Raw genomic sequence first — 23539 nt, 5'->3', positions numbered from 1 at the left:
TCAATGACTATAATCCAGTAGCACTTACATCCACTATGATGAAGTGTTTTGAGAGGTTAGTGATGAACTATATCAACTCCAGCCTGAGAAGTGACTTGGATCTGCTCCAATTTGCCTCCCGTTACAACAGGTCCATTGTAGATGCCATTGCATTGGCTCTTCATTTAACCATGGAACACATCGACTGCAAAAGTGCAGACAGCAGGATGTTCTTTATTGACTACAACTTGGCATTCACTAGTATCATCATTTCAAAACTAACCAGTAAGCTTCAAGATTTTGCCCTGAATACCTCCTTGGGCAATTGGATCCTCGATTTTCTCATTTGCAGACCAGTCAGTTCAGATTGGCAACAATCTCCATCAGCATAGGATGTGTGCTTAGCCCCCTGCTCGACTCGCTTTACACCTATGACTGTGAGGCTAAGCACAGTTCCAATGCCATGTTTACGTTTGCTGATGGCATCATTGTCGCAGGCTGAATCAAAGTTGGAGATGAACCAGTTTATAGAACAGAGATCAAAAATCTGGCTGAATGGACAACAACAACCTCTCACTCAATGGCAGCAAGACCAAGGAGCTGATGATTGACTTCAAAAGGAGGAAACCAGAGGTCCATGAGTCAGATGTCATTGGGTGATCGAAGGTGTGGAGGGTCAGCAACTTTAAATTTCTTGGTGTTATCATTTTAGAGGACCTGTCCTGAGCCCAGCACGTAAGTGCAATTTTGAAGAAAGCATGGCAACGCCTCTACTTAAACATTTGCGAAGATGTCATGCCAAATCTAATAATTTGACAAACTTCCATAGTTGTGTGGTGGAGAGTATATTGACGGGTTGCATCACAGCTTGACACCAATGCCCTTGAATGGAAAATCCTCCATAAAGTGGTAGATATGGCCCAGTTTGTCATGGGTAAAGCCCCCCCCCCTCCGCCCCATTGAACACATCTACATGGAGCACTGTTGGAGCAGCATCTATCACAAAGGTCTTCCACACCCTGCTCATGCTCTCTTCTTGCTGCTGCCATCAGGAAGAAGGTACAGAAGCTTCCAGACCCACAAGAGCAGTTATTACCCCTCAACCATCAAGCTCTTGAACTAGTGGGGATAACTTCATTCAACTTCACTTGCCCCCATCACTGAATTGCTCCCACAACCGAGCATTCCTCATCTTATTTATTTGTTATTTTGTTTTGCACTCTTTAATACTTGCATAGGTAGTTGTCTTTTGCATGTTGGTTTGTCCACCCTGTTGGGTGCAGTCTTCCTTGGATTTACTGAGTCTGCCCGCAAAAAAAACAAATCTCAGGGTTGTACATGGTGACATATTTGTACTTTGATAAAAAAATTTACTTTGAACTTCGTGATCATTTTCATTATGGGTCACTCTTGTTGTCAGTCTGTTTGTTTCCAGGTGGAGTGTTTTCAGTGGGAGTGGCAACATGTTAGTATCTGTGCATCTGTCTTCCACCACCCAAACTGAAATCGGAAGCTGCAAGATTGAACCAAATGTGGTTTTGAATTCTTTTATTAGAATTGTTCAGAGTTCCACTAGATGGCAGCATTACCCACTATATCTTTAAGTATTTCATTGTTTTAGTTAATTTTGCACGAATTTAAAGTTTTCTCATTTTTAATAATATAAAATGCACCTCAATATAATTACTGTATATTTGATGAGAATAGTCAATAGGCTATACTATCATTTAAATAATTTTATGCATTTGCTGGGAGGCATTTTTAGACCATAAGACTGTGGATCAGAATAAGACTATTCAGCCCATTGAGGTCTGCCCTGCCATTCCATCATGGCTGCTTTATTCCTCTCAACTTTTCTGCTTTCTCCCTCCACCCCATTCTCCTGCCTTCCCCCCAACTCCATTCTTCCTCCCTCCCGACCCCATTCCCCCCCGCCCCATTCTTCGCACCCTCCTCCAACCCCATTCTTCGCACCCTCCCCAACCCCATTCTTCGCACCCTCCCCAACCCCATTCCTCTGCTCCTCCCCCAATCCCATTCTTCAAGTTTGACGTCTTGATTAATCAAGAGTCTCTCAAACTCTCAGATGACCTGCACAGCCATCTGTGGCAATGAATACCATGTTCACCACCCTCTGGATTAATACATTTTTCCTGAATTGAATTGACGCTATTTCTTACTTCCTTCATGTGTGGAGTAAAAATCTTTACATTACGTCTCCGTCTAAATGCAATGTGTAATCATAGTAATTATAATTTATAATAAATGGAACAGTTAATGTAATATAGCATACATTCAAATCAGTGTGAGTACATCAGTCTGATGGTTTGGTGGAAGAAGCTGTCCTGGAGCCTGTTGGTCCTGGCTTTTCTGCTGCGGTACCACTTACTGGATGGTAGCAGCTGAAATAGATAGTGGTGGGGGTGACTTGGGTCCCCAGTGATCCTACGGGCCCTTTTTACACACCTGTCCTTGTAAATGTCCTGAATCATGGGAAGTTCACAACTACAGATGCGTGCTGGGCTGTCCGCACCACTCTCTGCAGAGTCCTGCGATTAAGGGAGATATAGTTTCCATACCTGGCAGTGATGCAGCCAGTCAGGATGCTCTCAATTGTGCCTCTGTTGAAAGTTCTTAGAATTTAGGAGCCCATACCAAACTTCCTCAACCGTCTAAGGTGAAAGAGACGCTGTTGTGACTTTTTCACCACACAGCTGGTGTGCACAGACCACGTAAGGTCGTCGGTGATATGGATGCTGAGGAACTTAAAGCTGTTTACCCTCTCAACCCCAGGTCTATTGACGTCAATAGGGGTTAGTCTGTCTCCATTCCACCTGTCATCCACAACCAGCTCCTTTGTTTTTGCGACATTGAGGGAGAGGTTGTTTTCTTGACGCCACTGTGTCAGAGAGATGACTTCTTCCCTGTAGGCCATCTTGTTATTGTTTGAGATAAGGCCAATCAATATAGTGTTGCTGGCAAATTTAATCAGCAGATTGGAGCTGTGGGTGGCGATACAGTCATGGGTATACAGGGAGTAAAGGAGGGGACTCAGTACGCAGCCCTCAGGGGCTCCTGTATCTCTGTTCTAAATGGATGTCCTTCATTTATGAGGCTGTGCCCTTTGGTCCTAGACTCCCTCACTTTGGGAAACATCCTCTCCCTGTCCATTCTGTCTCGACTAGACATCCTTGCTTATTGCTATTGGTCCATTGGATATAAAAGGTTGGGAACCCCTGGTATGGGCCTTTCAATATTTGATAGGTTTTAATAACATCCTGCCTCATTGTTCTAAGCTCCTTCGAGTACAGGCACAGAGCTGTCAATGCTCCTCATGTGTTAACCCTTTCATTTTTGGAATCATTCTCGTAAACCTCCTCGAAATCCTCTCTCATACCAGCAAAGATGATAGCCCAGAACTGCTCACAATACTCTGAAGTGTGTCTGACCATTGCCTGATAAAGCCTCAGCTTACATCCTTGTTTATATACTTTAGTCCTCTCGAAATGAGTGCAAACATTGCATTTGCCTTCCTCACAACCTACTCAACCTGCCAGTTGATCTTTAGGAAATACTGCACAAGGACTTCTGAGTCTCTCTGCATCTCTGATTTTTGAATTTTCACCCCATTAGAAAATAGTCCACGCCTTTATTCCTTCAACCAAAGTGCATGACAGTGCATTTCCTTGTACTGTGTTCCACCTGCTACTACTTTGTCCATTGTCCTCATCTGTCTCTGTCTTTCTGCAGAGTTCCTGCTTCCTCCACACTACCTGCCCCTCCGCCTATCTTTGATTTGTCCACAAACTTGGCTACTAAGCCATTAATTCTTTCGTCCAATTCATTGTCATACAACATGAATAGAAGAGGTCCCAATACCGACCCCTGAGGCAGACTACTGCTCACCGGCAGCCAACCAGAAAAGGCTTCCTTTATTCCTGTTCTTTGCCTCCTGCCAGTCGGCCAATCATCTATCCATGCTAGCACATTTCCTGTAGAATCATGGGCTCTTATCTTGCTAAGCAGCCTCACGTGCGGCACTTATCAGAGGCCTTCTGAAAATCTAAACGAACAACATCCCCTGACTCCTTTGTCTATCCTGCCTGTTATTTCCTCAAAAGAATTCCAACAGATTTGTCAGACAAAATTTCCCCTTTAGAAAACCTCATTGACTTTGGCCTATTTTATCATGTGCCTCCATGTACCTCAAAACCTCATCCTTAATAATGGATTTCAACATCTTTTCAACTATTGAAGCCAGGCTAGCTGGCTTATAATTTCCTTTCTTTTGCCTTACTCCCTTCTTAAATAGTGGAGTGACATTTGCAATTCTTTGCTGTTATCCCCACGAATTTGATAAACTCTCTGTGGCCACTTTTTTAGTTACAGGAGTGGAATCTGGTGTGGTCTTCTATTGCTTTAGTCTGTGCACTTCAAGGTTCGATGTGATGTGCATTGAGATGCTCTTTTGCACGCCACTGCTGTGAGGCATGGTTATTTGAGTTACTGTGGCATTCCTGTCAGCTTGAGACAGTCTGGTCTTTCTTCTCTGACCTCTCTCGCTAACAAGGCATTTTCACCTACAGAATTGCCATTCATTTGATGTTTTTGTGTTTGCATGATTCTCTGTAAACTGTTGTTCATGAAAATCCCAGGAGATCAGCAGTTCCTGAGATACTCAAACCACCTTGTCTGGCACCAACAATCATTCTGTGGATCAAAATCACTTGGATCACATTTCTTCCCTATTCTGATGTTTGGTCTGAAAAACAACTGCACCCATTATGCTTTTGTGCATTGAGTTGCTGCCACATGATTGGTTGATTAGATATTTGCATTAATGGGCAGGTGTACAGGTGTAACTAATAGATATGCCACTGAATGTATATTCACAACCAAGTGACCTCACCTGAACAGATTCCTCTATGTATTCATAATAGTGCATCCTGCTAATCACGTTTGTATTGCCAATATAGACTCATGACGTTTCTTCATCAGCCATCATATACAGGCATTTTTTTTTCTTTACAGGCTAACTAAATACATTTTTAGGTAGTTATATTCAGTTTCTATATTCCCGTGTTTTCTTATATTAATCACAAATTATGATTGAGAATATTAATCCGAGGCTTTCATTAAAAGGAATCAACAAGAAATTGCCTCTGAAGGCCCCAGGTTCTGTGGAATTATTCTTCCATTTAATTAACTCAATCAACTTGAACCACGTGTAGACCATGGAGTTTATCATTCTCTGCATGCTGTTAATCACATTTCATTGGGCTCCTGCTTTGCTATGCAAATAAATGGTAGCTGCTTAATCTTTCAATCAAGCTTAATTCTGCAATTTGGTATTAGCGGAGTTGACGGATCCAGAACACTTAAGTTCTTGCTGCTGTCTGGTGTTTGAAGTACTGGGTTGGGGGAGTGAGGAATACCATACTAATAATTTACTTCCACAGCTGCCATTCCCCGTCTCAGTCTGCAGTGAGGATCCATGATGAGAATTCATATTCAGCAGTAATGTCCATTTCAAATAGATTGCCAAAGTCATGGCTCCAAATTGTTTTTGCATCAGTGGACTGAGACTTACAAGAATTAAAAATATTTGTAAATTAGTTCCATTTATATTGTGGCTAACAATGTCCTGAATACTTAGTGATTAAGTACCCTTGATATGTGATCAGGGTTGAAAGTAAAAGCAGGAACCAATCTAAACCTTGCAAATGGCACAGCAAGTATTGAAGGATAGGTATCAAGAGGGCAAAAGGGAGAATTTAACAGCTTTTCTTTACTATAGGTGTTTACCTGTACGTGTGCCCAATATCTTGCCCAAAAGAAGACAGTCAATATCGTACTGTAGTGCCAGCATGGATTAGATGCTCAAACCTTTGAAGAAGGGCCTGAACACGTGGCCTTCCTTATTCAGAGTTTGGAATGCTGCCATGGCTTTTGCATTTTCTCTGCTTCATTTAGATTTGGAAGGCAGCCAGGGTTCTGCATGTTATAGTTTGCTTGTCATCAGGCGAGGAATGGAAAGGATACAATCCTCAAGCATCAGAAGAGGGAATCAAAAAAGTCATGGGCTAATAGCATTAAGTTCACAATATGTTGACTCTTTGGGAGGACAGTGATGTAGAGCAGGTGGACCTGAAGGAACCCTTGAAATTAAAGAATAAAAAAGGGTGTTGGAAAAAAATCAAACATGGGGTCCATGTCAGAAATTCTATCTTGTCCCTCTTTGTACTGTATTTTTTTTATTTATGAAGCTGCCAAGGAAGATATTAAGCAGAGTGCTGATATTAGAGACATAAGCTCTGAATTGTTTAAACATTTAATGAGACAGTATAGTTTTTACTCATAAATGGGATTATTTCTGTTCATGTGCATCAAAAGTTCTGAATTTTCCTGTGCATTTCTGGGCTCAGAGTAGGAATTCAGCCTGAGTATTATTTTGCCTTTCATGTCACTGTACTGGGATGTTGATGAGGTTTCCTTGTAGCTTGCTGCAACTGACAAACTTGTAAACTGTCATTTTCTAGACTTCATTATGAAGGGTTGTTATTTACACAATACCTGTGTAATATCTCAGTATATTAATATAGGTTCTTCCAAGGTTACGACAGGGTTCTGTTCCTGTGAACACTTCATAACCCAGACAGTTCTTAAGTTGGAAATGTGGCACAAACTGAGTTTCTAGCTGATTGAAGACACTTGCAACCACCTGAAGATTTATCCAGCCAATCTCCCATATGCTTGTTCATATGTGCAGGCTATACATAAGTCAAGTGAACAAAATCACTGGAGGGTCTGCATGTTCAAGTTGAGGGATAAGAAAAGATTAAAATAACATATGAGCCTAAAGTACTGACAAATCTCCAACAACATATAAAATAGCCTATTTTGTGGTATTATTACCCCATTAAAGTAAAAATCATTGCCAAATTGCAAGCACTTAGTGTTTATTATTGCTACTTAAAAGCATTCAGTCGTGGTGGAGGTGACTATGTAGAAATATAGAAAACCTACAGCACAATACAGGCCCTTCGGCCCACAAAGTTGTGCTGAATGTGTCCCTTCCTTAGAAATTACTAGGGTTACCCGTAGCCCTCTATTTTTCGAAGCTCCATGTACCTATCCAAAAGTCTCTTAAAAGACCCTGGTAGCTTTTACTATATGCTGGTAGCTTGTACTTAGTGAGACAGACTGCAGTGCATAGTTGAGCATATTGTAGATGGTTACAAATACACTATAGATGTGATGTAGGTGGGAGAGTCAATTGTACATTAAAGTCATGTCTTTATTTCTCAGGTCTGCAATCACTAGTACACCTACTGCTCTACCTACAAGCACTCAACTTTTGACTTCTCCTTCACGGATTGAGCCGATGAAAGCTCTAGATTCTAGGTTCACTGAACGATCCAAATCCACTCCAGGAACAACTCCTATCTCTTCTGTTGCCAGGCAGAGTGACTTGGACAGGTATGGGCATGGAAACACAAGGCCATCAGTTGAGTCTATTTTGATTAACTTAGCAGACCAATGGCAAAATATTACTACAATCAATTAACTGCAAACAGCATATCACCATAAGATATTCCCAGGTGTATTACTTCTCAGGAACATTGTTAACAAGGAAACAGATATTTTATGGTGTATCTTTCACATTCTGAGAGGTTATTTGTAGGTGATCTTATTTATTCTTGATGTTGTAAAAGAGGTTCAAGAGGATATTTTCTCAAGGCGTGCTTCAGTTGACAATTGGGACTTTATATGTTCATCCAAGGTGATTGAGAAAGGCTAATATTGTTAATAGGTTAAGGCTAAAAAGGAATGTGTCATGGGAGATTTGAATATGTAGTGGATTGAGGAAAATTAGGTTGGTGCTGGATCCCAAGAGAGGGAATTTGCAGAATGCCTAAGAGATGGTTTCTAGAGCAGCTTGTTGTTGAGCCCACTAGGGGAAAGGCAATTTTGAATTGGGTGTTGTGTAATGAACCCTATTTGATTAGGGAGCTCAACGTAAAGGAATCCTAAGGAGGCAGCGCTCATAATATGATAGAATTCACCCTGCAGTTTGAGAGGGTAAAGATAAAGTCAAGTGTATCATTATTACAGTGAAATAAAAGGAATTACAGAGGCGTGAGAGAGGAGCTGGCCAAAGATGATTGGAAGGGGACATTTTCAGTGATGACGGCAGAACAGCAAGGGCAGGAGTTTCTGGGGGGAAATTTGGAAGATGCAGAATAGACACATCCTGAAAATGAGGTATTTTAAAGGAGGATAAGGCAAACATGACTGACAAAGGAGGTCATAATCAAAATTTGAATGAGAATCAGGTTTATCATCACCAGCATATGTTGTGAAATTTGTTAACTTTGCGGTAGCAGTACAATGCAATACATAATAATAGGGAGAGAAAACAACTGTGAGATTATTTATTTATGTGTATATATGTGTATGTGTGTATATGTATATATATGTATATGTGCGCATATGTATATGTGTGTGTGTGTGTGTGTGTATTAGATTAGATTAGATTCAACTTTATCGTTATTGTGCCGAGTACAGATACAAAGCCAATGAAATGCAATTAGCATCTGACCAGAAGTGCATAAGAATAGTATTATTTACAAAATAACTGCGAATAAAAAGTAAGTGCTACAGCACACAAATATAAAAGTACTGAGACAGTCCAATATGGGTGCAATACTGCTTAGCACTGTGATGTGAGGTTCAGCAGGGTCACAGCCTCAGGGAAGAAGCTCTTCCTGTTCCTGCTTGTGTGGGAGCGGAGGCTCCTGTAGCGCCTACCGGATTGGAGGAGAGTAAAAAGTCCATGGTTAGGCTGAGATGCATCCTTGATAATGCTTTTCGCCCTGCCCAGGCAGCGTTTACGGTAGATGTTCTCAATGGTGGGCAATTGGGTGCTGATAATCCACTGGGCAGTTTTCACCACCCGCTGGTGTGCTTTGCGGTCCGATACAGGACAATTGCCATACCACACTGAGATACAGTTGGTGAGTATGCTCTCAATAGTGCAGCAGTAAAAGTCCATCAGTGTCCTGGGACAGAGGTGAGCTTTCTTGATGCTCCGCAGGAAATAAAGGTGCTGTTGTATATATATAAAGTTAAATAACTAGTGCAAAAAAACCAAAATAAAAGACATAAAGAAGTAATGAGGTAAGTGTCCATTCAGAAATTGGACGGCGGAGGAGAAGAAGCTGCTCCTGAATGAGAGACCATATAATATGGCGAGAAATAGTGCTACATTAGAGGATTTGGAAGCTTTTAAAAACCAGCAGAAGGCAACTTAAAAAAAGGCCATGAGAGAAAAGGTGAAATATGAAGGTAAGCTAGCCAGTAATATCAAAGAGGATACCATAAGTTTTTCCAGATAAAGATAGAAAGAGCAAAAGAGAAGTGAGAATCTGTACAAGCCCCCTGGAAAGTGATGCTGGGGAGGTAGTAATGGGGGACAAAGTAGTGCAGGAAGAATTTAATAAGTCTTTTGCATCACTCTTCTCTACAAAAAACACTAGCAGTATGCCAGAAATGCGAATATGTCAGGAGCAGAGGTGAGTAGATGCTATTACTAAGGAGAAAGTGCATGGGAAGCTGAAAGATGTGAAGGTAGATAAATCACCTGGACTAGAAGGAATACACCCAGGGTTCTTGAGATATTGTGGAGATATTAGTAATGATCTTTAAAGAATCACTAGATTCTGGAATGGTTCAGGAGGAATGGAATATGGTTGAGAGGGATAATATGTCAGCTGTGATGGAATGGCAGACCAGACTTGATGGGCTGAGTGGCTTAATTCTGCTCCTGTATCGTATGGTCTTATAATGACTGTGGTTCTCTTTCCAGGGGTAAAGAGCTGGGCCTGTCCAAAGACTTCAAAGCTAGAGAAATTCAAGAGAGCAGCAGTGACAGTGAAGAGAAGATTCCAGCTTCTAAAATCTCAGCACTGTCCAAGCGCAAGAATGACACCGAGGGAGAGGTTGTGGAAAAGAAAAAGAAAGGTCGACCAAGGAAAGAAACAAAGCAGATGCCTGTAGCCTTAGCATCTCAGGTATGGGTGAAATAACTGGTGTCCTAAAGCTGTTGGTAAATTTTCTTATGTGGATAACTACTGTTTATTCGTCTCTGCATTTGTCTGTATGCTGACTGTTGTTGTCAAAGTTTAGTGGCAATGCTGCATTTGGCCTCATTGTTCCTTCCTAATGGAGCTGAGTTGAAAATCTGCTGGTGTAACCTTTTCCAAACGGTGCACAGGTATCTTTTGGGCAAAAGAACTGAGCTTAACTGTGATACTCCAAACCATATAACCTGTCCACAGCCACTTTTAATCTCATATAAAATGTGGCTCCATACTTACAGAGCTGTGGGTCTTAAGGAAGTATTTCTTCATATGAATTTCATCCTTCAGGGGAAATAAGGAAACACGTTTTGAATAAAACTGAAACAGGACAAGGTGCTGATACCACTGACTCTAAAAGTGCATCTTCAAATCTCATTTTCTGGTAATATCGACAATGTTCAAACTCCAGCTCCAAGTTAAATTTTAACTTAAGAGCATTACTTGCACTGTTTAGGTTTGTAAGTTTCTTATTGTGAATATTCCTGTTTCATGTACCTCCCATGGAAAGAAGACAGAAGGCTCATCAGCTGCTGTAACTTGTAATTAGTAGCCTGAAGAAGGATAAAAGTTTAAATTTTCAGTCCTCTGATTTTTTTTTTGTTTTTGCTTGGTTTGAACAGTAATATCCATATCTGCTGCTTGTATCTTGTGAAAGAAATGGGAGCCAGGACTTTACCTCCACTTCAAAATTTCATAAGGCAATTGAAATGCCAGTTTACTCATGGATATCTTTTGTGCTTTTCTAAATGTACATGTAGTAAAGATTATGTTAGAAAAGGGGACTGGTTTATGGTCCAAAATAAAAGTATTGATGTAGGATGAGCAGTTGATGACTCTGGGTCTGTACTTGCTGGAGTTTAGAAGAACGGGGAGGAGGGGTGATCTCATTGAAACCTATCAAATATTGAAAGACCTAGATAGATTAGACATGGAGAGGATGTTTCCTACAGTGGGGGAGTCTCAGACCAGGAGGCACAGCTTCTGAATAGAAGCTCGTTTCTTTAGAGCAGAGATGAGGAGGAATTTCTTTAGCCAGGGGGTGCTACATTATTCAGCTATATTTTATGGTACATCTTAGGTCTTGCTTTGTGGGTTTATGCGGTTTCAGTTGGGTAAACTATTCAAACAAGGCAAATAAGAAAATATATGTACTTGGACCACAATAAGCTCATTGGCTCTGTTATAGAACATAGAGCATAGTACAGCACGGTACAGGCCCTTCGGCCCACAATGTTGTGCCGACCCTCAAACCCTGCCTCCCATATAAGCCCCCAGCTTAAATTCCTCCGTGTACCTGTCCAGTAGTCTCTTAAACGTCACTAGTGTATCTGCCTCCACCACTGACTCAGGCAGTTCATTCCACGCACCAACCACTCTCTGAGTAAAAAACCTTCTTCTAATATCCCCCTTGAACTTCCCATCCCTTACCTTAAAGCCATGTCCTCTTGTACTGAGCAGTGGTGCCCTGGGGAAGAGGCACTGGCTATCCACTCTATCTATTCCTCTTATTATCTTGTACACCTCTATCATGTCTTCTCTCATCCTCCTCCTCTCCAAAGAGTAAAGCCCTAGCTCCCTTAATCTCTGATCATAATGCATACTCTCTAAACCAGGCAGCATCCTGGTAAATCTCCTCTGTACCCTTTCCAATGCTTCCACATCCTTCCTATAGTGAAGCGACCAGAACTGGACACAGACACAGTTATGCATTCAGCTTGGCTTACTTTACACTGTATATAAAATATTCCGGATGTTAATGTTCTTTGCAACATCTGTGTCCTGTGCACAGCAAACTTTGTTATATTTTTTGCTAAGTTGGCAGCACTGACAAGCCAGTAATTTTTGCCCATCCGTAATGAATTTGAGAAGATGGTGATGAGCCACCTTCTTGAGCCACTGTAGTCCATCTGGTGAAACTACTCCCAAATTACTGTTGGTTAGGGAGTTCTCGGATATGGAGCTAGCAGTAATGAATGGGTTCTGGGTTGGGAGAGCTGTTGAAGTTAAATTAATAATGTACTTTGCAGCTTCTGTGTGCCAGTGGTGGAGAGGTGAATGTTTACTTTGATGGTTGGAGTCCTAGACAGGTGAGCTTCCTTGTTTTGGGTGTGTTGAGTTGTTTGAATATTATGGAGCTGAAGCCTCTGGGCCAGTGAAGAGAATTCTATGACCCCCCCCCCAAAAAAAACTTCCCAGTGTGTCTTGCAGATGGGATAAATTCTGTGAGGTGTCAGGAGAAGATCACAGGCAGTCAGAAGTACAGTCTGTAGTCATAAACAAGAGAAAATCTGCCGATGCTGGAAATCCAAGCAACACGCACAAAATGCTGGAGAAATTTAGCAGGCCAGGCAGCATCTATGGAAAAAAGAGTATAGTCGTTTTTTCAGGTCGAGACCCTTCATCAGTCCCTCCATCCACCTTCTAACTCTGACTCCTCATCTTCTTCTCCAGTCCTGGTGAAGGGTCTCGGCCCGAATGTTGACTATACTCTTTCCCATAGATGCTGCCTGGCTTGCTGAGTTCCTCCAGTATTTTGTGTATGTGCCCAGTCTCTAACCCACTCTTTCAGTTGCAGCTAATCTGGTTGAATTTCTCTCAGTGGCAACACCCTGGGATGTTGATGTTGTGGAATTTAATGACTGAAAGCAATAGAATATCTAACGTACAGTTGTACTTGGCCTGAATGTTGCTCAGGTCTTGCTGCACAAAGGTATATATTGCTTATATTGCTTCACTTATCGATGAGTCATGAATGTGCAATAATCAATGAATACGATCATTTCTGACCTGATAGTGGAAGGAAGGTCAGTGGTGAAGCCTCAGAAGATGGTGGTCATGGGCACAGGCTCAGGAGATCTGCGGGAGCAAAGTCCTGGGATTGGGATGATTGACCTCTAACAGTAACGTTGCAAAATGACTTCACTCATTGGAGTGTTCTTCCTTCTCAACTCATTTCTGGAATTCAGCTCTTTCACTCTGTTTGGGCCAAAGTCTGCAATTTGTTCTGTATTATGTGGTCCAGGCAAAATCCAAACTGTGTATTGATGAGTGGGTTCCTGGAGAATGAGTGGTGCTTTTGAGCACTGTTGATGATACCTTTCATCATTTTGTTCATGACTGAGTGGACTGACTAGATGATGATTAACTGGATTGGATTAATCCTGTTCCATGTGTCAGATTTATTCTGGAACAGTACTGTTACAACCTGGCTGTAGATGCAGCTAATTCTGAAGACGAGATGTCTGGTTTCATACCTTTGCTGTACTTCGTGCTCTCTGTGGTTCTGGTTTCTATCATCTGAAGTGAACTGAACTGGCTGAAGACTAGTTCTGTGATCTTGGGATGAAGACAATGTTATGAGGGCAGTGCTATTACCATTCTTCTGCTGGTTTGTACTCTCCATTTACGTAAAGGGTCAGGTGCTGAATGAAGTTGCACTAATTATTACACTTCTATTTCAGCCTGCTCCCTCAACAGAAAAAGAGGTATCACGCGTCTCAGCCCCCGTCATTGTATTTAAACTCCCAACACCAGCTCCAAGGAAAGCATTTAACATACAGGTAAGAGATGGCACTGACTGGGAACAGTGCTTCTTAATCCTCCTTCTGGTCTTTGCAAGTTCAGCTTGAATTCCAAGAATGTTGTCTAAGTAGCAATGGCTTGAGTTAACATTAAACTCCCAAAATCTCCTTGGGAATACCCTGCTTACCAAAATACTTAACTTTCTGGATGACTGGAGCCTCCTGGAGGTGGAAAGGTGTGGTGTCATTGTTAGCCTATTTATCATCAAGCAATATTTTAGTCTTGTCAAGTGTTACCATAAAGAATATAACATTCTCCCTGTTACAAATTCCATAAACAGTCTTTGGGATATACTATAACTGCAAAAAGTCAAAAGGGGAATGCAAAGTTAATTTAGAACAATGTTTAAGTCTATGTAAGTTAGCAGTCTAAGAGAATTTACGTCTGCTTTCTGTGTGTGTGTATTCTCTCTGCTCAACTTCAGGTGAGCACTGAGCCAGCCATGTACATAGAAGTGGAAAACGAGGTTCCAACAGTCACAGGGTGGAAACTCAGCCGGCTAAAGTGCATGAGAGAAGGCAAAGAGTGGGACACACTACTGACAAGTCGAATCCTTGCTGCTGCTGGAAGCTGGTGAGTATTGAGAAAGGTCTGATGGTGATAATTCTGAGAGTTGATGTACAGAACTGCTGGGTGTTAATTCTGGGACAGACTGAATGACTGTGTGTACCCCTGATCAATTTGTACATGGAACTGAAAGAGGGAAAAATTATATTTATTTGTAGTTCTCTAAAGTAGTTGAGCTTTTAATTTTATCATGGAGAGGCATACAATCTGTACCTACGGTGTTAAGACCTGCAGTATATCAGCCTCACGTCTGTGTGAAGTTTGTATGTATGATCCATTAATTTTTATATGATTTAGTAATTAAATAAAATGCAGTAATTGCTGCAGTCTCCTCTGGTTTACTTTCCTGTAAGCTGCTAAAGGTACGAGGGGTGATTGATAAGTTCGTGGCCTAAGGTAGAAGGAGTCAATTTTAGGAAACCTAGCACATTTATTTTTCAACATTTTCCCCTCCTACATTTACGCACTTAGTCCAGCGGTTGTGGAGCATACAGATCTTGGACTTCCAGAAAGTGTCCACAGATGGATGATGAGTTATACAGCGCTCGTTACATATACATGCAGGTTAAAGCTTTGAGTGATTATGCAGAAAGTGTGAAGTTAATAACTCATCTCCTTCTACCTTAGGCCACAAACTTATCAATCACCCCTGATGAGTTATTAACTTCAAACTTTCTGCATAATCACTCAAAGCTTTGAACTGCATGTGCTTGTAACGAGAGCTGTATAACTCATCTCCGTCTACCCTAGGCCACAAACTTATCAATTACCCCTGCTGTGGACACTTTCTGGAGGTCCAAGATCTGTATGCTCCGCAACCGCTGGACTAAGTGTGTAAATGTAGGAGGGGACAATGTTGAAAAATAAATGTGCTAGGTTTTCTAAAGTTGACTCCTTCTACCTTAGGCCACAAACTTATCAATCACCCCTGTATGTGGTTTTGATGCAATTATTGTTTTAAGATAGATGATTTATGTTAATTTAATGTGACTGGCTACATGTTGCTAATACAGTTTTACAAAAGTATTTAAAAAGGTCACTTGGTCAGTATGATTGGTACTGGGTGGTCATAGTATATTTTGGGAGATGCCATAACCTCCCCCACCTCCACCCCACTCACATTCTAGGAGATAGTGCAAGGGAGGGAAAAACAATGAAGATTAGTATTGAGACTCAAGTAGTGCAGCCAATAGCTTTAAGATTTTTTTTCAGTATGACAATAAACATCCTTAAACTATGTTTTCTTTTGAAACAGTTCCAAGTGAACCTCAAATAGGGCAACTTTTTTCTGTGCAGTAGTGTAAGTGGTCTGTTCTTGTTGCACAATAGAAATTCTTGCTGCCAGGCCCTGGGCAAAGAGAGAAGCAAACTGCAGTAAGAGAAATAAACTTTAAACAGTGGTACTGTGCCAGTTGTGAAGAGATGCAGCTGGTCTATGTTCTCATTCACCCCCTGGTATATTTAGCACATGCTTTATCTGAGATACAACATTTAAGCATAGCTGTGTGCTGAATGAGGAAGAATGATATCAACTCAGTTTAAACGGGGAAGATTAAAGTTTTTTAATGGAAAGACCTTTATGTTTTCTGATCAACACCTTGCCAGAAATACTGGGACCATGAATGAATAATCTTTCTTTGCGCTCTAAGATTCTGAGATTGGTGTGATTTATTCATGAATATTTTACTGTTTGCACTGGCCTTTTGAGATGCGCGCTTTAAATTTTAAAAGAGAAAGTTGATCCACTGAATAGTGTTTCTCAGAAATTAAATTAGTTTCAAGGAAAACTTGCTGAGCTGTTGCAATACTTTAAAATCCTATCTATAGATAGCCATTCTTTGGGTTTACAGGCAATGATTCACAATGATCACTACTGTGACAGTCCATTATTCAACAGAATTATATCTAAATTGAGTTTTCTAGGTATTTCTTCATAGACTTCTTTCAGCTCTGATGTACTGTGAGAATTAGTGCAGTCACTTTCCAGATGTGATATAAATAGACATATAATGACTAACCAATTTATAATACAGAAAATTCAGAAGAACAGAAGTTTTTCTGCGTATTGAACTTCACTTGTCAGTTCAGTACAGAGGTTTCGGGTGAGAGTGATTCCACTGCACTGTGTGTCCTGTGAGGTCCAAATCCTGGACCTTTGGAACTTGGCTCGACTAAAACACAAGCTATTGACAGCAGACTCATGCGTGATATGCTAAGGATAAGAACATTTAGACTAATTGTTGGCTTGTAATGTGGGACAGAAGCTGTAGGACTTTATTAGTAGGTCAGGTGGAAAGTATTTCACTTCTCATATGTTATACTTCACTTGAAAAAACAGTATAATTTTGTGTGTCCCTTTTCTTGGGGCTCCAGTATTCAGAATTAGTTTTGGAACACTGTTCAGGTATTCTTTAAACGAAAGCCTTCACTTGGGCTAATTTGACTAACTTGACTCTCTATACTCATCTTTGGCGATATTTTTCAGTCTCTGGTTAACATAGATTACAGATTTTGGTTTGTAGAAGAGAGTTCATACTTCCTGCTCCACTTGGTGTGTAAAATAGATTGTTAATTTCATCCCCAGTCCCAGACTTCACTGGTGAAGTAGTTTCTCTCCGCTGTAGTCAATTGGATTATAGATGTTGAATGAGAAGGACACCTCATCATACCAAGCATGAAGGACTATATCTGTGGTTGATGATAGGTCTATTTTCAATAGCTTCAAAGCAACTACAGGAGTTCCTTTGGCAGCTTATCGGGCCAAATCTTTTTCAACTGCTTCCTGGATTGAGGTCTTTTGCCTGTGAACGGGGTCTGTTTTCTCTAGAGAGGCTTAGGAGAGATTTGATAGTTTATAAAATTGGGGCAAAGATAAATGGCTAGTATCTTCTTGTACACTCGAAATGTCTAGTACTAGCTGGCATGTATTAAAGGTAAGAAGGATACAATGGAGATGTGTGATTACATAGAACAGTGGAGGCTTGAAGAAGATAGCATAGGAGCGTTTAAGAATTTCCTTAATAAGTGTAACTGTGTGCAGAAGGATATGGGCAATGTGTGGAGAACAGGGACCAGATTAATTGCACTATACAACACATTTCTTCAAAAGTGTTGATTCCTCAGAATTTTTTTTGGTTTATGGTATACCACTTGAAGCTGAATACAAACATAATTTCAGACTACTTGGAAGTAGGAATTTGGAGAAATAAGTGAATACTTTAATTGCACAACAGTGCGACACTTTGCAATAGTTCAACTAAGCTAAAAATGTTGATGATTTTCATCTGTACACAGTGTCTGAGGCTTCTTGCTGAAGTGTCCAATGATAACAGACAGCATTGATAGATTCCAGTTGCCCTGATACCGTTTCTCCATGACTGCAATATCATGCAGTCATGATATACCTTTCACCATGTAGGGCACTGACAGCGCCAAGATTTGCAGGGACAAAGTCCAAGTAGGAATGCAGAAAATGAATCTTTAGTGACATGTCGCATTTCATGGTTTTGTATGCTGAAGCATGTAGTCAACCAGCTGCACATTGTTTGGTGTTCTTTGGTTGCCAAGAAAATTTTCAAGAGTATCCTTGAAAGACTTCCATATAGTTTTCTCTGTTCCCACTAGAAGTTCCTCGAATTGCCTGTGATTGATAAGTTGTTTGATCTGTGGACCAGTGAAAATGCCTTTCTTAATTTTGGTATCAGTTATTTTGGGAAACATCTGTCTCAAATATCAATATCCTTCATGGAAATTTATAGCCTTTCTAAAACTTGTTCTGGCATACAGCATCCGCCCTGCCTAAGCATACCCAGGTATGCCTGGAGAAGATAGAAAACCTTTCAGCTTACATTGTGGGCAACATTTTAATTGACTTGAATTATGAATTGAAATTACAAATATAGGAGATTTAAAACAAAAAGGGTGTGTGATAGGGAAATTTCATGGTGATTTTTATGATCAGCAGCTCCAAATCCATAAAATGCACCCAAAAGTATTCAGGAAACAACATCTTTGTTGTCTGGTGTTAGGAGTCATTGGCTTCACGGGTTGGACACAATATCATGGCCTAAAAGCTTGACCTGTGCTGTACTGTTTTATGTTCTAATTATTTGCACATTGTTTTAAGTCCATCCTTTTTTAGGATGTAGCTGTCAGCATTTATTGCCCACCCCAAATTGCCAGAGGGTGGTGGTGAATTGTTCTCTGTCCTTCTGGTAGAACTGCCCCTACAATGTTTTAAGTTAAATTAAAAATAATTTCTAAATTAAGGCAAAAGTTGTTTCACAGAATGAAATAAAAAATTAGGGGAAGAAACACCAAAAAGAAACCTATAAACGTTAGGGGTATGCTCAAGGACTGAAATTCAGACTACACAGAGTCATCACGAACCTTAAAAGCCAAAATTGTGGCATAGATCAATTAAACCAAAGAGGAATTTCTATTATAGATAACCTATAATGAGGCCATGTTGAAGGTATGGGAATATATGTATGTTAAAGTAAGGATGGTGTCACTTAAACTAGGTGGTGGTGTTCGTCTGTTGCTGAATCCTCTACCTGGGTGTAGGTATCAAGGATTTGGGAAGTGTGAAGTTAGTGTAAAATGGGTCGTTGATGGTTGACGTGGGCTCGTTGGACCAAAGGACCTGTCTCCGTGCTGCAAGTCTCTCTACTGCTTGTGTACTCTCGGCACGTAGATGGCATGTGTTGTAGTCGTTGTGAGATGGTGGTAGAGAGAATATCTACAGGGTAATGGATGGGTGCCAGTCAGATTACCCATTGTGCCCTGTAGGGTGCTGAGTTCCTTGAGTGTACTGTCTGCAAGACAAATGTATCTTCTTTAAATGTGGTGTGTGGCATTTTAACTTATTTTCAGTTTTCTTTGCTTTAGCAATTCAGAAGCCTTGAATTTCTCCTGACCACCCACTTAACCTTAACATAATTGCTAAAAAATTAATTTATTGCTCTTGATATCCTTGTGATTCCCTAAAGCGCTTCTGTTTCAAATTATTTTGTTCTGTTCTGCTTCCTTTCATTGTACTCTGCATTTGCTGCTCTCATCTTCCTCCTCCCGCTTCCATATCAGACTGATTCCCGTCCCTGGACACTGGGTAGCTCACTCTCATCTTCTCTTTCTCCCTACGAAACCTCAGGTCCCCTGCCCCTGCACGGCTGCCAGTCTGAGGTTAACCAGGTTTGTTGATGTGGATGTCGTCACTAGTTGATGCAGTTTCAGCCAGGTTCATCATAATCCCTGTTTTTTTTCACAGCGACCTGGTCAGCGTTGCCTGTGAGGAGCGGATGGTGTCTGTATTTTCGGCAAGTGGGCGACGTCTGCTGCCTGCCATTCTCCTCCAGTCACCCATCTCCACGTTGCATTGTGCCAGTCACTTTGTGATGGCTCTGATGGCTACTGCTACACTCTCTGTTTGGTAAGTGTGTGACACTGGGAAAATGATTGGAAAAATGCCCATTTGTATGAGTTGCAGGTGGGATAAGAAACTGTATATCGCACTCCTGCACTGTGACTTGTAAAAGTATTCAGCCCCCAACCTTTCGTTCACATAAATGAGTATTACAACCAGGGATTTTGATCCATTTAACTAATAAGAATTGTGAATCACATGCTGTATTTTCACACGAGAGCACAGAAAACGAGAATTGTAACGCATGAAAGCTAGAATTTCAATATCCGACGTGTCACCAGTTCAAAAGTATTAGTTGAACCACCTCTTGCAGCTACTACAGCCAGTAGACTTTTGGGTAAGCCTCTATTAGCTTTGCACAATGTAATGGAGCAAGATTTGCCCATCCCTCCTTGGAAAATTGCTTAAGCTGTGCCTGGTTAGATGGGGAATGGCAGTAGACAGCAGTCTTGAGGTCTCGCCAGAGATGTTTGATCAGGTTAAGGTCAGGACTCTGACTGGGCCAATCAAGAGCATCAATTTTCTTCATTTGAAGCCATTTCATGGCTGCTGTGGCAGTCTGCTTTGCGTTGTTGTCCTGCTGAAAGACAAACTTCCTCCTCAGTTTAAGCTTTCTGGCAGAGGCTAGCAGATTTTTATCTGGGATTTCTCTGTATTTATCAGCATTCATCTTTACATCAACCCTGACCAGAATTCCAGTCCCTTTTGCTGAAATTCATCTCTGTAGCATGACGCTACCTCCACTGTACTTTATAGTAGGGATAATGTTACCAGGCTGATATGCAGTATTAGATTTACACCACACGTACCAGTTAGTGTTGATGCCGATAAGTTCCACTTTTGTCTCATCCGACCGCAAGACCTTCTTCCATATCTTTGCAGTGTCTTCTAAGTGACACTTTGCAAAGTCTTTACAGGCAAAGGTATGTTTCTTTTCTTTTTAGCCAGGGCTTCTTCCTTGCCACTCTTCCATAAATACCCTTTTTGTGCAAGGACTATGGACTTCAGTTGCAGCCACTGACTTCCGCAGAACATTTAGAGTGACTGTTGGAGTCACAGCAGCCTCTCTTACAAGTCCTATTCTTCAGTGAGCAAGTTTAGAGGGGCGGCCTGACCTAGGCAGTATGGCTGGGGTTTCATATTTTTTCCACTTTTTTCACACTGGACTGTACTATACTCTGTGCCTTTGAGATGGTCTTGTAGCTTTCCCCAGATTTGTGCTTCTCTATTATCGTTTCCCTGACTTGTCTTGAATATTCTTTTGTCCCCATTTTGCTTTGGTCTGTTGAAAATCTACCATACTGTTGGACCTTACAGAGAGAGTTGGTGTTTATTCAGGCGATCCTCCAATTTTCTATATCAATAAATTGGGTGAGTTGGGAAGGTAATATACCATATTGCAACTGAGGAAAGTTGATGTAAAAATTACAAAGGGGTTAAATACTTTTTCAGCCTCACAACGTTTTTTAATTTTTAGGAAATTATTGACAGGTTTTGGAATTTTTCTTTTTTTTTGCTTATCTTTCATATTGGTAATGTGTGTTTATGGTTATAATTCATTGAAGTTTAATCTATTTTGAAATAGTAATTTATTTTAAAATATTTTATGTGTTTTAACATTAAATTTAAGTTTTGTTATTTTTTTTCCAAAAGTCTGATTAGAGTGATCTGGATCATTGGTGAGGGGCGGGTGGAGGATGGTAGGTTGATGCTCTGTCGTATCCATTTCACAGATATATATCTGCTATCTATTTTTTGCCAGCAGAGAAAATTACCTTTGAATCGACAATATATCAGAGCAACGTTCCCTCTAATTTCTTTAACAGCTGTGCAGACCAACCATTGCTCTGAGCAGTAAATTTTTACATGGCCTGAAGCCTGTGTGGCACTGCAAATGTTTTTTTTTAAAATACGCATACTATGAGTATTTAGAATGAAAATTGAAAAATCACATACTTTTGATTTTATTTATTAATTAAAGGGTATAATGAAATACCGTACAGCAAAGCAAACCTTTCACGTTTCATGAACTTTTTCTCATCAGTCTTTATTACAAGTCCATTGTCCAGATTAATTTTTGCATCCAGATGAAAGATGTGCCCTAAAATTCATCAGATTATCCAAATCTTCCACTCCTTGTCTGTTTCTGGATCTGCATTTGATTGAATTCTTAAGACTGAAACCACATTTGCAGTCAGCAGTGTTTGTTAATGGTCCAATGATGTCAGCAATAATTGACAGTTCTTCAAACTCTTCACTTCTAAGCACGTAGTTCAACGTGGCAGTGAACACATTAACTAAACTTGTCTTAACTTTCTCAGAAATTACAAATTGAAATCACAATATTGCTGCAATATTTTTGAGGCAAGAATTTCATCATAGTTTGTAACATTTTTTGTCAGTCGCACAACTTTCTCTTTTCCAAATTCAAACTTGGTTGTATTTATAATAGCAACAAGGTCAAAAGCTTGCCATTCTCTTAACTCAACACCAGGAAATCTATTATCGGAGATATTTTACACATATTGAATGATTTGAATAATAGGCTCAGTAATGACATCAGAATTTGTAGATGTAAGGCGATCTTCCGCTTTGTCACTCCAATAAATGGTATCGCCAAGATACTGTGACAGTAACTTGTTAATTTTTGCTTTTGCACACTGCAGTGCTTCAATTGTATTTGAACAGTTTTTCTGAAGCAATTTACAAAGAGATGCCAGATCTTTTAAAACATTGTTAAGGACAGTTAATGCTACTCGATATTGTGGGTTGGTCAAAATCTTTAGACATATATTAACAAAATTTCAAAATTATATTAAAATTGTATAAAAAAATTCTAGCTGCATGGCAACAAAGGCTGTGTGTGCAGGAGCATTTCAGTTACTGTGTGGCCACAACCCGTACAGCTTAGAGGGAGCAGTGTCAAAGAGTAAAATCTATTAAAAGAAATGGGAATAACTTATAGGAAAAGGGTGAGAAAGCAGCACTGTATCTTAGATTGGAAATAGTTGAGGAGAAATATTGTTGGCATTGCTTGCAATTTTGGATTGGAACAGCTCTGAGGGTCGAGTTACTGCTGATCTGGAAAACGTTTGTATGTCAGTGAGTACAAATTGGGAACTAGGTTGTATTTCATGTTTCCTTCTTCTTCCAGGGATGCCAAGAAACAGACTGTGTTGGTGAAGGATGAGTCACTGATCACTATATTATCAGGTACTGGGCTTTAACTGTGTAGCTGGAAACGAATATGAATGTACTAACTGCAAAAGTGGGTGTAAGTTGAATCATTAAATCACTCTCATACTGCTTCTATAACCAGTTCTGGTTTTCCTGGACTATCCAAATTCTGTAAAGCTTTAATTACAACTGGCACATTGCTTTCATATTTTCATACTACTTTTGGTTTATTTTAATTTTTTTATCAGATTGAACAGATATTTGGATATCGGCAACAATTTTCTGGTGGTGAGCTGCATACATTTAGTGTAAGGCTAAGGTGAATGAAGGGTTCCTGTTCTCGGCTCAGCCTGATGTTGTTAGTGACCCATACCATACATCACTCGTAGCCAGTGTAAAATTGTAGCATGGTAGTGACTGGACTTTACTATTTCATCCATCTTCTTCACTATTTTGTCAGTCAGTTATTTTTCATGTTTTTAAATCTTTGTTTTAAAGTTTAAAAGTTTAAAAGTTTTACTTTATTTGTCACGTGCATCAAAACATATGGTGAAATTCATTGTTTATATCGGATCAAATTTGTGAGATGTGCTGAGTAGCCTGCTAGTCTTCTCATGTTTCTAGCACCGACATAGAATGTCCACGACTCACTAACCCTAACTGTACA

At 40.3% G+C, this 23539-nt stretch overlaps 1 protein-coding gene across 3 annotated transcripts in view; it reads left to right on the top strand.

Annotated features, from left to right (window-relative positions):
* hira (histone cell cycle regulator a) overlaps positions 1 to 23539 on the top strand; it is a 140805-nt gene that overhangs the window by 98572 nt on the left and 18694 nt on the right. For all 3 annotated transcript variants that reach the window (XM_072245413.1, XM_072245421.1, XM_072245430.1), the window contains 6 exons: positions 7288 to 7458; positions 9848 to 10052; positions 13583 to 13681; positions 14128 to 14276; positions 19540 to 19701; positions 22850 to 22908. In XM_072245413.1, coding sequence (XP_072101514.1) covers positions 7288 to 7458; positions 9848 to 10052; positions 13583 to 13681; positions 14128 to 14276; positions 19540 to 19701; positions 22850 to 22908 — 845 coding nt within the window. The remainder of the gene's footprint in view (positions 1 to 7287; positions 7459 to 9847; positions 10053 to 13582; positions 13682 to 14127; positions 14277 to 19539; positions 19702 to 22849; positions 22909 to 23539) is intronic.

The sequence above is a fragment of the Mobula birostris genome, chromosome 2 (genome assembly GCF_030028105.1).
Source record: "Mobula birostris isolate sMobBir1 chromosome 2, sMobBir1.hap1, whole genome shotgun sequence".
Lineage (NCBI taxonomy): Eukaryota > Metazoa > Chordata > Chondrichthyes > Myliobatiformes > Myliobatidae > Mobula > Mobula birostris.
Note: the sequence above shows the minus strand (reverse complement) of the source record. Positions and strands in the feature narration are given on the sequence as shown.